Source organism: Panthera pardus, unplaced genomic scaffold (genome assembly GCF_024362965.1).
Source record: "Panthera pardus isolate Hobbes unplaced genomic scaffold, ASM2436296v1 HiC_scaffold_1, whole genome shotgun sequence".
NCBI lineage: Eukaryota > Metazoa > Chordata > Mammalia > Carnivora > Felidae > Panthera > Panthera pardus.
Window position 1 is genome coordinate 81,288,170 of NW_026526654.1, and position 16,654 is coordinate 81,304,823.

Below are 16,654 nucleotides of genomic sequence, written 5' to 3' on the forward strand. Positions count from 1 at the left end.
GAAGCAGTCCATTTTGTGTTGTTTGTATTTGTGGTACCTAGCAAAACTCTAAAGTTACCTAAATTTGATTGCAGTAATCATTTTTGTGATTATGAGCCAAAGCATTATGCTGTATACCTTAAGCTTATGCAGAGATGTAGGTCAGTTATATCTCAATACAACCAGAAGCGAACAAAAACAGATCAAAACTCTAATAAATCTTCCACTTTTCGTACAGTGTTTCTGACTTGCAGAGTACATTATTATAATAATGTTAACTGGAAGAAAAAACAGTTAAAATTTAATAGACTTTCCTCCCAGCATATTTTCTCCTGGAAAATTGAGATTTACACTGTTTAATTGGCATTCTACCACTGAGCACCAAATTTTCCCCCTCAACTTACTACAGGAATTGAACATTTGTTACATTTAATATGAAAGATAGGTGAATGGTGTATCCTGAATGGTTAAAGAACAGTAAGTTGATTCAGCAAATGGTGTTCAAACAAATTTACTATCAGGGGAGAAAAACCTCAGTGCAGCACATCAAAATACACTCCAAAAGAATTAAAGATTCATGACTGAAAAAAAAAGAAAGAAAAAAGAAAGAAAAGAAACCTAGCTTTACCAGAAGATATATGTAAATATTTGTATATTTGGGGTGTGGAAATGACCTGGCTAAAACATAATACCGAAAGGAAAAGAATATAAAATAATGTAAAATTTCTATCAAATTTCTCCTAGTGGCTTTTTCAACCACTGTTCCCCTCTTCATTATAACCCTCCCGTGCCTTTGAAGCACAGACCATGAGACTGAACCACCCACGCTGTTCCTTTGCGGCCATCAGCCATTTTCGTGGTATTCCGCCTTTCCTTGAGGATTTTAGCTCCTGGCTTACTGTATATTTCTTTCCACCGGGACTCCTGCCGCCATTTAAATGACTCTGCCTTCCACAAAGTCTATCCAAACACCATCCTGGCCTCTTGATTCCTTCATCTCCTCACTTTTCATGGAACCTTGGCCATGCACTTCCCTTGTCACACTTCAGACCTTGTCATCGCCAATAACTGCACTGTTCCCAAAAGCTCAGTTTCAAGCACGCTGCTTTCTTACTCCAACTAGTCCCGCTCTGGCATTCTTCGCACCCACCTCCAATCCACTGAGATCTGCCACCACTTTTTAAATGATCACCACCTGTCCTATGTCCCTCTAGCCCTCCTTATCACATCCTTAAAATCATTTTCCTTGCATAAAGCCTTAATTCCTTTTCTCCTCTGTCCCACTTACCTGGCAATACCTCTAACCTTGGCTGGATCCAACTTCCCATCTACTCTTTCTGTCCTGAGCAGCAAATGTGATTAGAGAAAAACAACCATCTTGGCTCATTTTGGTTAAAACTTACGGCCATAAACGTCTGGTGGGTTCTCTGTACGGCCTAGTGAGCCTATTGCCATGCCCCTGTTCAGTTAGCTCTCAGACTAAAAATTCTAACTTCTCTCACTCAATGTTCAACTCCCCCAACACTCATACTCAGCTGGTAATATTACTGTATCCCTGAGAAAATAAAAATGTGACCTTCCTCACTGCCCAATCATCACATCTCCTAATATCTGTACCCATATATTTGTCTTCTCTAGTATTAACGTGGATAAACCTGGGGGCTCTGGGGTGGCTCAGGTAAGCGTTCAACTTGAGTTCAGGTCATGATCTCACAGTTCGCGGGTTCAAGCCCCACATCGGGATCTCTGCTGTCAGTGGGGAGCTCGCTTCAGATCCTCTCTCTCTCAAAAATAAACATTAAAAAAAATAAAATGGATAAACTCCTTCTAGCTCGTAAGGCCACACCTCCTCTTATACACTGGGTCCCCAGCCCTGGAGAAATTTACTGTGGCAGCTATCACTCCTCTCATCTACAACATCCATTCAGGTCCACACACACACACACATCCTATGACATCTCCCGTCTTAAAGACATTAACAAAAATCTTGACCCCTCCCTCCCTCACCGGGCACCAGGTGAATGTTTCAAAAGGGTAGGTCTCTATCTGCACTTTCTCTCAATCCCTTCTCTCTCGAGCCCACTCACACTTGTCCCAACTCCACTGAACTGTCCTCACCAAGTTACCAAAGACTTTCCAGTTACAAAAGCCAATGGTCATTCTCGGTCCTCACCTTACACTACTTCTCAGCAGCATCTGACACATCAGCATCGCTCCGTCTCAAAAAAAAAGAAAAAAAAAAAAAAAGCTTTCTTCCCTTTTCAGGACACCACACTCACGTCCCTTCCGTGGCTCTTCCTGTTCCCCGGAGTTATTTCAACACCCTAAATGACTCCATCCTTTACTGGACATTAAATACGATCACGTATTCATAATTCCTAAGTAGGAATCTCTACTGTCCGCCTCTTCCTATTAGATTATCTCCACTTGGCAGCCTAATGGGAACCTCACATATATTCAAAATTGAATGAGTGAGTGCTTTGCTTTAAATTCTTTCCTTCCCAAGCCTGTCCCATCTCAGTAAATAGTAGGACCCATCTGCTCAGGCAACAAAACCTGAGACTCCTCTTTGACTCCTCTCTCTGCCCCACATCCAACCCATCAACACATCCCGTTGGCTCTTCTTCTGAAATGCAACAGTAATCCAGCTACTTTTTAACACCTCCACAGGGATCACCCTAAACTCTGGGGAGGCTGTAACAGACTATGGCTTCTACTCTGACCGGCTATAGTCATTCTCCACGCATAAGGGATCCTTTTGAATCTAAGACTAGATATCCTGCCCTTGCCTGAAACCTTCTAGTGGCCTCCATTATTCTCAAGTGTTAACAAGGTCTTCGCTATGGCCCACAAAACCATTCAAAAACTGGCTTCTGCCAACCTCCTTCATCTTGTGTTTTAATTCTCTTTCCCTTTGTCTCTGCTCAACCACAATGGACTTTTCCTAGTCCTCAATCATGCCAAGCACCCTCACTCCTCTGGACTTCTGTTCTTCCTGGAATGCCCTTCCTCTACACAGTCACATGGCCCCACTCCCTAACTTCACTGAAGTCCCTGCCAAATGACACCCATCTCCAAGAAAACGTTCCAAATCCACTCAGTCTGAGTCCTCCCATGCTCTCACCTGCTGTTTTCCTCCACAGCATTCAGTGCTATTTGACTAAATCCTCATCATGCAGATTGTTTGTGATTTTGCCTACATGCTTAGATTTATAACCTTAAAAATCAACACTTACAATGTGGTTATTATGGACACCCACAGAGCCGCCCAACACATATGACCCCAGGTGAGGTCTAACAGGTCAACACTGCCTTGATTCAGCTCTCGTGCTGTAAGTGTCCTTTTTACAATATATCTAGTGCCACATCTTTCGTGTGTTTTTGGTGATTTCACTGTTTAAAATGTACCTCAAGTGTAGTGGGAAACTGCTGTCTGATGTTCCTAAGCACAAGAACGGTGCAATGTGCCTTATGTGTTAGATAAGCTTCCTTCAGGCGTGACTTAAAGTGCTGTTGGCCTCGTACTCAATGGGAATGAACCAACGATATATGTTACCTGAGGTGTTTTTAAACAGAAGCACAGAAAAAACAAGGTTATTTGTTGATCAGTGGACAATAATGCTGCAACCAGAGGCTCACAGGAACCTAACCCTGCAAGTCCCCTAGGAGCAGTGGTTCAGTATTTCATATTCATGGAATGCTTGTGGAAACTTTCTAGAAGAGAACCACAAGTGACCATCAACTGTATCTGTTACCACTTAACAGGATATATTTATTTCCTTGTTTAGAAGGCAAGCTCCTTCTAAAGGGCAAGAATTTCTTTTTTTACTGCTTTATCTCTGAGGTTTACAACACTGTTTGGTACTTACCAGAAATCTAGAAATATTCAAATGATTAAGCAAGTTCTTGGAGAAAGTCAACTGGCCAATCGTTATAGAAGTATATAACGTCATATAAAGTTATACTCAACCACACTAGTAATCATGAAAATGTTAAAACAACAACAACAAAAAAACAGCCAAGGTTTTTTTGCTCCCTCAATGCTACTACTTGGTGTTGGTGAGGATTCAGGAAAGCCAATCATGCCATCATTAAAAGACTTTAAAAATGCATATCCTCTGACCCAGCAATTCCACTCCCAGTAAATAAGACAAAAATAAGAAAGAAAAAAATCTGTGCAAAAACTTAACAAGAATTGTTGTGGCACAATGAATAATAACAAAACAGTACAAATCACCTTGAAATCTCAAGATTGGTAAAACAACGATAATCCATACAACCTAACATTATGGAGCTATCCCAAAGCTGCCAAAGCTGTTAAGATGGACAAAATGCTCATGAAACGTTAAAACAGATTGTACAAACACGTCGAGTAGAATTTCTTTCTTAAAGTCTATTTGTATACAAATATGAAAATGTTCGTGGTAGTTATTACCACTAAGTGTAAAGATCGAAGATTCAAAATCTTCCTATTTTTCTGGATGTTCCAAGCTTCTCCTGACAATAAACACGCGGTACTTTTGTGATAAAAAAAGAAAATGGGGGCGGGGGAGGGGACGGAAAGCCAATTGGACAAATCAATCACGAAGTGCCGAGTCCCTGAGTACTCTATCCCAAGACTGCCACCCTTAAAACCTTAGGAACTACCCCTAGTAACTCAAATCACTATTGCAGCGGTGCTGTTTAAGCAACCAAATTTTAAGTGGCTCCTGAGGGGGAACACATGCTTCTAACAGCTGCAGGAACCACGCTACTCAAACCCGGCTACGACTTACTAAGCTCTGTGCTGTTTTTTTAGGTCAGATGTGATAAAAGGAGCCTGCTCACAGAAATGTTGGTTTTTGTTTTGATTTTAAAGTTTATTTATTTTGAGAGACGGTGTGCACAAACGAGGGGAGGGGGCAGAGAGGTGACAGAATCCCAAGCAGGCTCCATGCCACCAGCATAGAGCCCATCGTGGGGCCTGAACTCACAAACTGTGAGATCACATCCTGAGCCAAGATCAAGATCTGACGTTCACCCAACTGAGCCACTCAGGTGCCCCAGAAATGTTGGGATTTCGATGAATTAGTGTTTCATACAAAACAGAACGTAACATACAGCAAGCTTTATAAGCACTTGGTTATTATTTTCTCCCTAAAACAACTGTTGGATGGCGTCCAAATTTGCTTGCGGAAATAAATGTGTTGGGAAAAATAGGAGATTTATGGTCGTGTGGACTCTTTGCATATAACACAAAAATAGATTATTTTCCTGTTAGAGATCATTTATTGATCATGTAACGTTACTTCAAGTTCTAGTAACAAGGTTCCTGCCGTCCTTACTAAGGAGAGAAGGAAAAGTTCTTTGGGGAAGGTTACATCCCGCAGCACTTGCCTGGTATAAGAAACAGGCGTAGGATCTATGACCACAGGACGATTACCAGTCACACATTCTTATCCCATGTACAATGACTTAAGTTTGTACAAACCAGTGTTTCTCCTGAACCACTGTAACCGAAAATTAAAATGTAGAAATTTAATGTACCCGAATGTAAAAACTGCCAGAAACTAGACACTCCTCTGGATCATTTTTAACATTTTGAAAAACTCACTCTCCTACAATACAAAATGAAGCAAACAAGGAAAACCAATTCCTGATCATTTTAATTTGTAAAACAGATTACATGCTTTGTGGGTAGGACCAAAGGTAAAACCTCGCGTAGCTTGCATTTTGTTCACGACAAGGCCAGTGTATAAATACTACTTAATAACATATTAAGTTTTCCAAGAGCCATAATAAATATGAAACTAAAAAAAGATAGCATGCAATCAACAACTCTCAAACAGATATTCATCAAAATGAGGTAAGTCTAATGTGTCATTTGCTAAGGAATTTAATGTCGAAGTGGAAAAAAACTCATCAAAAATATCAGTCTTCATGGAACTTTCCAAGTTCAATGTCCTAACGCAGGCATTATTTGTCAGTGAGTCTGGCTGAACTTCACACGGATTCTTCTTGCTGGGGCTACAGTAATTATGGTCCTGTCTCAGGTGTGTATTTTGGGGAACGTCGTCTAACTCAGTAGGCACTGGTGCTGCGACGTGGTCATGTCCCATTTCTAAATACCTGAAATCAGCCTCCCCGTTTGCCGAGGGCTCTGTTGAGACAACAGCTGTAGGAGACAACAGTTCTGCCAAAATTTCTTCATGACTTTGACCACTGTATGGAACCGCGGTGCATCCAGATTTATTCTCAGCGGTATCGATCTGATACTGTAGCTCTTTTAACAAGTCTTCTATCGAGTCACAATCGTTTGGAGACCCACAATGGGACACATGTTCTAAATTTTCACTTGGAAGCGCTCCGTTTTGGGGGGAAGACATAAGAGCAGCTAATTTCTTCTTCTTTGCCTTAAGTTTTTTAAGAAGTTTGAGACGAAGTTTATGAATCTGACCCTCAACTGAGTCGCCATGGTTTGCAGAAGAAACACCGTGTTCTTTGACACAGGAACTGTGACTGCGGTGAGCTCCGTAGGGGGCGTTTTCACATTTCTTCAGAACATCTGAATCAGCAGTAACATTAGCATGAACATGAGAAGTCGTGCCACCAGGCAGTGGCTGACTTGGCGGCGGGGTGCGAACCGGAGGAGGCTTCCTTGCACACCTATTAGCTTTTCTGGATGCCCGGGTAGCCTTTTGGTTCACACCTTTAGTTTTAAAGCCACCAAAATTACTTGCCCCCTTAACCGAAGGCTGCAAATCAGTTACAGTGTTCCTATTACGAGCCGAAACACAAGGTGGCATAAAAGAAGCACCTTTGCTTAATAAGCCTTTAACCCAACTTCCTACAAATGGTTTCTTCGGAGTGTCTTTCAGAGATGGATTCTGCAGTGGCTTTGCTGTTACAGGTTTAGAAAATGCTGCCGTTTCGTTTTTCTTCGAATTAGATACCTGAGATGTAACCTGTTGTTCGGGTTTTAGTTTCTCAGTCTTTGGTGAAGGAAACCGTGTCAATGGAGTGTCCTTCTCGTGGGCCACTGTGCCCTCAACTTCCGGCTGCCCACCGTGTACAGGATCAGTAGCGGGGATATCATTCACAGGTGCAGCAATCCCCGTGTCTCCGGCATTCGGCGGTGCAAATCGCACGCTTGCATTTACAGTTTGAGACGGAAACTTTAAATCCATGAATTGGTCTTGAGTCAGGTTTCCAACACATGGAGCGGATACTAAAGAAGCCAGTAGTGACTCTCGTGATGGCAAAGCCTTTGTTTTGCCAACTCCTGCATTCTCTGCCACAGGTTTATTTTCAAACGGGACACTTTCAGAGTTAACCTGTATTTCTTCAAGTGTCAAAGATAAAATATTGTCGTCCCCCAAACCTTCTGGACCGGAAAGTAAATGATGTCCGTGAGCTACAGCCTGACCCTGCGAAAGAGTATTCGGAGCAAATGACACACTGGTGGGGAGAGTTCCTGAGGACAGCTCGGCGGAGGCAGCATCACCCACAGAACACCACGCTGGAGAGGCTTGTTCCTCATCACCAAAAGCATGCTCATCACTAGTCTTTTTAAGTGGAAGGCAGGCAGATGTTTTATCTGTCATCTCAGATGTTCTTCTTTCCCAAATAACAATATGGATCTCTGAAGCAAGAACTTCAAATTTCTCACGCCTTTCAGAACATAGGCCTTTTAGGTCATCACATTCCAGCCAAGTTCCTGGGGGATGAGAAGTTAAATAAATGAGGTTAGACATTCAAAACGCACCAGCTAGGTTAATTTTCTTCTGGCCATTTTAACTGCTGGATCCCTGAATATCCATCAAAGGAGAAGAACACTTGAGAACATGGCCTTATCGTTGTCACCATTTCCTTCTGCCAAAGGTTAAAGTCTTTATTTGGACAATTAAAGTTACGGACTAACATCCAGAAATTTTAAAAACTGAGATAGTGTTTACTCTTCCCTAAATTACCCACAAAAATCAAGACAGAAGTCTAAATATTTAACTTTTGTGACTTGGAATACAGTATATATCGCCCAATTTATCCAACAACATCAGAAAATGGATTTTTTCTGAGGCGCCTGGGTGGCTCAGTCAGTTAAGCTTCTGACTTTGGCTCAGGTCATGATCTCGTGGTGTGTGGGTCTGAGCCCTGTATTGGGCTCTGTGCTGACAGCCCAGAGCCTGGAGCCTGTTTCGGATTCTGTGTCTTCCTCTCTTTCTGCCACTCCCCTGCTCGTGCTCTGTCCCTCTCTCTCTCTCTCTCAAAAATAAATAAACATTAAAAAAAAAAAACAGGGGGGCGGATTTTTTTCCATATCTGTGAATTTTCATGAAGTCTGTTACCTCAAGTACCAACATTTGTTTGAATTCTTATTTTAATTTTTTTTTTTTCTGGTTAAAAAAACAAAAACTTTAGAGCTTTCATGTGTTTAGTTGTTTTATTTCTGAGCTTCTATTCTCTCATTTGTCAAGCAAAAATGAAATCATGTAGGTAGGACAAGGGAAGAGGTTAAGACCCTGTAGACACACACAAAAAAACCCAACAAAACTATTCACTAAGTTTATGTGGATATATCCTTATAAACCACCTGAACCTCTATTTCTATACCCATTAAAACTTCTGAGACTCTGTTGTCTGTTTATGTCAGTGGTTCTCTACCATACATGCACATTAGAATTACTTGGTTAACATTTGGACCTAATCCCCAGGGACTGATTCAATGCTCGAGGGAGGAGCCATGACCTTTTTTATAAGGTAACCATTTGATTTTTATATGTTGGAAACCATATAACCATGTAACCTACTGAAGAGGATTTCAGATTCCCTGGAATGCAGTAAAAAATTAATATTTTTCCAGTTTGTTTATGTTATTGAGAACCACTTCCCTCCAAATGCTGAAGCAGAGTAAAATTTTAAGGTAATCTTATTTATAATGTGAGTTTTGGTTTGCAAAGTGCTTTTATAACACATTATTGTGCCACCCACCCAAACTACCCAAAGAGGAAAATATCAGCTATGAGGTGTCCAAATAATAGAAAATGGAAAAACAGAAAATATCAAAAAGACCCCTTACCAACAGCCTGATACAACACTTTAAGTGGCTGCGTTATCTTGTTTAAGACAAAGTGAACACTGTGAGAGAAACACTCATTATTAAACCATATTAGATAAATGTTAGGAAAAACCTAGCAAAGTTCATGGGCTGTACTATTTAATCTTCTTTTGAAAAGTTTAACTATTTAAATAAAGGCTTTACGGGGCCCCTGGGTGGCTCAGTAGGTTAAGCGTCTGACTTCAGCTCCGGTCATGATCTTGCGGCTCAGCTCATGAGTTCGAGCCTGGAGCCTGCTTCAGATTCTCGGTCTCCCTCTCTCTCTACCCCTCTCCTGCTCACTCTCTGACTCTCTCTCTCTCTCTCTCTCTAAAATAAATAAACGTTAAAATAAATAAATACATACATACATACATAAAGGCTTTACCTTGACCATAGCTATAGCAAATTATAGAGTTCAGATACTCTATTTCATGGGGAGAGAAGGCTACATGATCTGTAATGTCCAATAGTCTTAGAAATAGATGTTTTATTTATGACTAACACTTGTAAACTAAGCAAAATTTTTTTATTCTCAGTTAAAAACCTTTCAGTACGCTGCACTCTCTTTTTAAAAGAAGTACATGTTACATATCTAAGAAATCAGAACTGGCACCATTCACTTATCTGTACTGACCACCTATTACTCATGGAATAAAAGCAAACATAGTGGAAAAAAGCAACTTGTAAACTAACAATAGTATATGATCCCGTTCTTCACCTAGAAAAGAAATACGCATAAGCACATGTACACCCATACAAAAGCAGCAGAAGACAGGAGTGATTCTAAACCAGAGTGACAGAGAGGAGGGGGCAGAAGAATTAAAGGCAAGGGCAAGAAGTGAGAGGGAAAGGAGTCAAGACAAAGTCTGTCTTTAAAAAAAAAAAAAATCTAGAATTTAGCCTCTATGCCTATTATCATAAAAGAAAAAGGTTTAAACACTTACCGTCAGCATCTAAAATCCATGTTATAAAATGATTATTTGCTTGGTACTGAATTACAGAAGTTATCTGATAAAGACAGCCTTCAAAATGGAATGAATAGCGCTGCAAGTCATTTCGTGGCAAGCCTTCCACAAAGTGCAACATGAATATGGGAGATACTCTGTGGGAGAGGAAGGCAAGCAAAGTCAAACAGATTTCATGCCCGTGCCTGGTTATACAAAAGACAGTCTGAAGCAAGGAAGTCATACATAACGCTTTCAAGGCTAACTGCACTAATTTTTCTTGAGAACCTCCAGATGTGTGCCTTAATTAGAAATGGAGAACTCACTCTACGAAGTATGTAACAGTAAACCCTTCTCAGAATGGTATCACCGACAGTTGGAAGCCATCATGCAAGAAGGCTCTAACACAGACCATTAAACAAAAATTGCTCTGTAAGCCACACTGCCGCTTTGGCTTAAAGAAGATCTCACAGTAACATAACTATTCTGCAAAATCACAGGGAAAAATCCAGACCTTTTAGAATTTTCTTGGGCATCCAGTGGCCCAAATGAATTACTTTTGTTAGATGGCATAGGTAATACGGGAAAACAAAGTAACAAACCTAAGACACTGAAAGAAACATTTAAAAAATTGCCAATATGCTAATAACTTGTCCTATTTCACTTTTATCTCAAGAAGCAGAGTGGTCCATCAAAGTAAAACTTCTACTTAGGAAGCTTAATTTGTACCTAAGTAGGCAAGAAAATAGAACATACTGGTTGATTTACCATAAACTTCAAGACATCCATAATTTCAAAAATACACTTTATCGTTACAGTCACATGCCAAACCAGAAAACAGAATCCAAAGATGGGCCTCAAATTAACTAAATTTAACAAAGCTCTCATGATTTAAGAAAAATGTCAAATACCCCTTTTCCCAATATTTAAACAGCTGTCAAACTTACTTATCAAAACTTATTCAGCTGAAATGAACTTGAATCAATGTCCAAAATGCAGATTATTCAGACAAGGAATAATTAGTAAATTATCTCATCGATCATTCTGTTAGAGGAAAGAATCAAGTCTTCAAAATTTAAGTACCTATAAACAACAAGTCCTGCAAAACTGTCCATAATGCTAACCCCCTTTGTTCTTTTATCGTATCTGTAACATCACTTTAAGATAATACTGATTATAGAGGCGCCTGGGTGGCTCAGTCAGTTGAGCGTCCGACTTCGGCTCGGGTCATGATCTTGCATTTGTGAGTTCGAGCCCCGCGTTGGGCTCTGTGCTGACAGCTCAGAGCCTGGAGCTTGCTTCTGATTCTGTGTGTGTCTCTCTCTCTCTGCCCCTCCCCTGTTCACGCTCTGTCTCTTAATAACAAATAAATAAAATTTATTATAATATATTTATTATTTAAATATACTGTATTTATTATTAATAAAATAAATAAAAAAATTTAAAAAAAGATAATACTGATTATAAAATATACCACTAGGAAAGAGAACTGCTAACTAAACTCTACCACGCCATCAATTTATAGACATACTCCCATTTTAAATATGTGAAAATGTGCCTCTGAGTCAGTGATCCACAGTGAAAGTACAGATATGTTCTCACAGCTTGATATGCAGGCTTCAGGCACCTACTTGACTCCTTTAAGTACTAACATCTTTTCAAGATATCTTTTTATTTATTTATTTATTTTTTAATGTTTGTTTATTGTTGAGACAGAGACAGAGCATGAACAGGGGAGGGGCATAGAGAGAAGGAGACACAGAATCTGAAACAGGCTCCAGGCTCTGAGCTGTGTCGGCACAGAGCCCAATGCTGGACTCAAACTCACTGACTGTGAGATCATGACCTGAGCCGAAGTCAGACGGACGCTCAACCAACTGATGAGCCACCCAGGATACCTTCTGTGGCTAGTTACTAAAACATTCTCTCCTGGATCCCTAGATTATGCAAACTTGCCTCCTTAGTAGTGTGAATTACACATGGAAAGTGTTCAATGGTCAGTGTTTTTTTCTTAATGGCGTATTTAAAAAAACAGTACAATTTATAATGACGGCATCTTGGATTCAATAAAATAAAGCATATGCCCCCTCCTCTTCCAGTTTATTTTCCTCTCTGGGTCCCTAGACTCTAGCGTCCTTTAACAGTCACAGATTTCTCCTACCCGTACTTCCGGCTTGTCTCATTTCCAGCCTCATAGCTGAGGGTACAACTTTACTCTTAAGCTGGCAACAGATTTTGTTCTCAGGCTTCTTGCTACTCGCAATGCCTAGCATGTCGAGGATGATGCTCAGAGCTGGGACTGAGTTAGGTACTCACTTAACCATAAAAAACCTGGATGGGACAGGTTAACAGAATTGGAATGAGAGTCACAAGAGATTTCAAGCTAAGATCTGTTTGCATTCACCTCCTTAACTTGAGGCTGAACTCCTCCTACTAGAAGGATCTACCTTCAGGAAGAGAAACAGAGAAAATAGAAAGAAGCACAAGAGAACCGTGCCAATTGCCCCGCTACTCAGACAGCAGGACAACACAGAGTCCCTGTCCCACAAAGAGCAGCCAGTTTTATGTAATGGCCTAGATAGAGTACAAGTTTTTTATTTTTATCCCAACTAATGTAATGTAATAATTCATATTTTAGAAAATGCAGATTTAACAATGTGCATATATACTCCTGAACTGTAATAACAGGCTTTAGGCAAAAAAAACTGCAAATATAATTTTTAAACCTCATTACATTCTAGATCTAATTACATCACTGAACTAGTTCATATTTCAGATTCTATGACAAAAATTGAGGGGCGCCTGGGTGGCTCAGTTGGTTAAGTGCTGACTTCGGCTCAGGTCATGATCTCACGGTTCGTGGGTTTTAACCCCATGTAGGGCTCTGTGCTGACAGCTCAGAGCCTGGAGCCTGCTTCAGATTCTGTATCTCCCTCTCTGCCCCTCCCCCATTCATGCTGTCTCTAAAATAAACATTAAAAAAATTTAAAAAAAAAATGTGAGTAAAATCAGGTATAATTAAAGTGAGAGTTGGGGGTGCCTGGGTGGCAGAGTCAGTTAAGAGTCCAACTCTGGATTTTGGCTCAAGTCATGATCTCACGGTTCATGAGTTCGAGCCCCATGTTGAGGTCCATGCTCACCAGCACGGAGCCTGCTTCGGATTCTCTCTCTCCCTCTCTCTCTCTGCACGACCCCCCACTCATGCACACATGCACTCTCCCTCTCTCTCTTAAACTTAAAACAAAAACCCATAATTTTAACTTTTTTAAAATGTTTTTTTAATTTATTTTTGAGATAGAGTGTGAGTGGAGGAGGGGCAGAGAGAGGGAGACACAGAATCCGAAGCAGGCTCCAGGCTCTGAGCTGTCAGCACAGAGCCCGATGCAGGGCTCGAACTCACAAACCGTGAGATCATGACCTGAGCCGAAGTCGGACGTTTAACCAACTGAGTCACCCAGGCGCCCCTTAACTATTTTATATGTCAGTACTCCAACCAAACTTTTGTAGGGAATGGTTCAATTTATCTGCTTGGAAGAAAGTCTCAAAGTCATTGTATTTTAATGATACTTTAATGACACTTTAATAAGCTCTATAAGCACAGAACAGAAACATCTAATTCTCTTCCTATCACTCCCCAACCCTTTACAAAAAGTTATTAAAAAAAAAAAATCATGGCACAAAAACAGACACTCAGATCTAGGGAACAGAATAGAGAACCCAGAAATGGACCCACAAACCTATGGCCAACTAATCTTTGACAAAGCAAGAAAGAATATCCAATGGAATAAAGACAGTCTCTTCAGCAAGTGGTGTTGGGAAAACTGGACAGCGACAAGCAGAAAAATGAACCTGGACCACTTTCTTAGACCATACACAAAAATAAACTCAAAATGGATAAAAGACCTAAATGTAAGACAGGAAGCCATCAAAATCCTTGAGGAGAAAGCAGGCAAAAACCTCTTTGATGCTGGCCGCAGCAACTTTTTACTCAACAAGTCTCCACAGACAAGGGAAACAAAAGCAAAACTGAACGATTGGGACCTCATCAAAATAAAAACCTTCTGCGTAACAAAGGAAACAATCGGCAAAACTAAAAGGCAACTGACGGAATGGTCAGGTATTTGCAAACAACATATCAGATAAAGGGTTAGTATCCAAATCTATAAAGAACTTATCAAATTCAACACCCAAGGTACAAATAATCCAGTGAAGAAATGGGCAAAAGACATGAATAGACACTTCTTCAAAGACATCCAGATGGCCAACCGACACATGAAAAAATGTTCATCACTCATCATCAGGGAAATACAAATCAAAACCACAATAAGATACCACCTCACACCTGTAAGTGGCTAACATTAACAACTCAGGTAACAACCGATGTTGGTGAGGATGGGGAGAAAAAGGCTCTCTTTTGCACTGCTGGTGGGAATGCAAACTGGCGCAGCAACTCTAGAAAACAGTATGGACGTTCCTCAAAAACCTAAAACTAGAACTGCCCTACGACCCAGCAATCACACTACTAGGTATCTATCCAAGGGATACAGGTGTGCTGTTTCGAAGGGGCACATGCACCCCAGTGTTTATAGCAGCATTATCAACAATGGCCAAAGTATGGAAAGAGCCCAAATGTCCATCGATGGATGAATGGATAAAGAAGATGTGGTGTATATACATATATATATATACATACACACACACACACTGTGTGTGTGTGTATATATATATATATATATATATACATACACACACATATACACACACACACACACATACACACACATACACACACACACACACACACACACACACACACACACACAATGGAGTATTACTTGGCAATCAAAAAGAATGAAACTTGCCACTTGCAACTACGTGGATGGAACTGGAGGGTATTATGCTAAGTGAAATTAGTCAGAGAAAGACAAATATATGACTTCACTCATATGAGGACTTTAAGACACAGAACAGATGAACACAATGGAAGGGAAGCAAAAATAATATAAAAACAGGGAGGGGGACAAAACATACGAGACTCTCAACTATGGCACACAAACAGAGGGTTATGGGAGCGGGTGTGGGAGGGAGGATGAGCTAAATGGGTAAGGGGCATTAAGGAATCTACTCCTGAAATCATTGTTGCACCATATGCTAACTAACTTGGATGCAAATTAAAAAAATAAAAGAAAATAAACTTTAAAAAAATATTGAGTACCCGCTATGTAACAGGGAGAGATGACATAGTACTGTTTACTGATACATGAAGATTCCATAAAATAATAAAATTGGATTATAAAACAACAAAAAAAATAACTGTTAAAACTGAAGTTTAAATAAATAAACTTTTCAAATTACAATCCAGGGTACTGTGACTTAGACTCCTAGTAATGAGGTTTTTTTCAAGATCTGTAAAGTAAAATTAAATCAGATTCTAAGTTGGTGCTCCGTATCACCATGCTCTGAATATAATTCCTAAATAATACACTTAAAGTAGCAGATCTGGCCTTGCTAGATTTAATTCATCTGATTTATCAATGGACTCTTTTTCCAATGGGAATATATTAGAGTGTGGATTACCTGAGACAAGGTGTTCAGGGAACTCACAATACTATTAGTTTTTAGAATGCTGACTGTAAGGTTGAATTATACATGATATCATAATGGATCTAATTACTTTTAAGTTATCCTTGAAAACTATTAAATTTGTTTCTAGATTCCATTAGACAACAATAAATCTTGATTTGTTGAATCTTGTTGTTGAATATGAATTTCAGGGGCTCCTGTGTGGCTCAGACAGCTAAGCATCCGACTTCAGCTCAGGCCATGATCTCGCGATCCATGAGTTCAAGCCCCGCATCAGACTCTGTGCTGACAGCTCAGAGCCTGGAGCCTGCTTCAGATTCTGTGTCTCCCTCTCTCTCTGCCCCTGCCCCACTCACGCTCTGTCTCTGTCTCTCTCTCGAAAAATATACGTTAAAAAAATAATAATACAAAAAGAATATAAATTTCAAAGTAAAAAACTCAGAGGACTTCAAAAGACCCTGTCATTTAAAATTTAAGTGAAATTTTACACACTAGTTCAGTTTACTTTTGAATATAGTCAATGTCCAAATTATAAACTCGGCTTATAATTGGCCTGTTAGAACTCTAAACACATTTCACATTGAAACGCTTACATTCAACGGATATGTTTCTGGATCAGAGCCTGAATCTCTAATGTAAGTAATGCATCTTATTTGTATAATTAAAAATTGTATGTTGCAATGCATCCAATTAACAGATCAAACAAAATCGGAGTAAAAGTTCATCTTCAATGCTGGTGTGTGAGAAAAAGCAGGTGTAAGTGGTAGATGAAATCACATACACCAGGCAGCCTCAAGCAACCCACCGGTCCTGTACAGGATGGCACACACCCTGCTGCCCTTCTACCTCCTTCTCAAGACAGGGCTTTAACAAAAAAGACTCCCACAGCACTTCAATCTCAAAGTTTGAAACCCCAGACAACCAAGACAGACTGTGGACTTTCCATTAAAGGTAGCTCCTCTTCTTTTCCATTCAAATGCTATCAAATGATAGCGAATGGGGGGAAAGAAAGGTAGGAAACCGAAAGGGCCAAGAAGGGGAAGAAGACATGAGGAAACAAGCAAACAACAAA

The 16,654-nt window shown here is 40.1% G+C and overlaps 1 protein-coding gene across 4 annotated transcripts in view; it reads right to left on the minus strand.

Annotated features, from left to right (window-relative positions):
- Nucleotides 1–5,606: 5,606 nt before the first annotated feature.
- USPL1 (ubiquitin specific peptidase like 1) overlaps nt 5,607–16,654 on the minus strand; it is a 37,513-nt gene continuing 26,465 nt past the window's right edge. For all 4 annotated transcript variants that reach the window (XM_019447862.2, XM_019447861.2, XM_019447860.2 and 1 more), the window contains 2 exons: nt 10,000–10,157; nt 5,607–7,675 (listed from right to left, as the gene is read on the minus strand). In XM_019447862.2, coding sequence (XP_019303407.2) covers nt 5,790–7,675; nt 10,000–10,157 — 2,044 coding nt within the window. In that variant the 3' untranslated portion in view covers nt 5,607–5,789. The remainder of the gene's footprint in view (nt 7,676–9,999; nt 10,158–16,654) is intronic.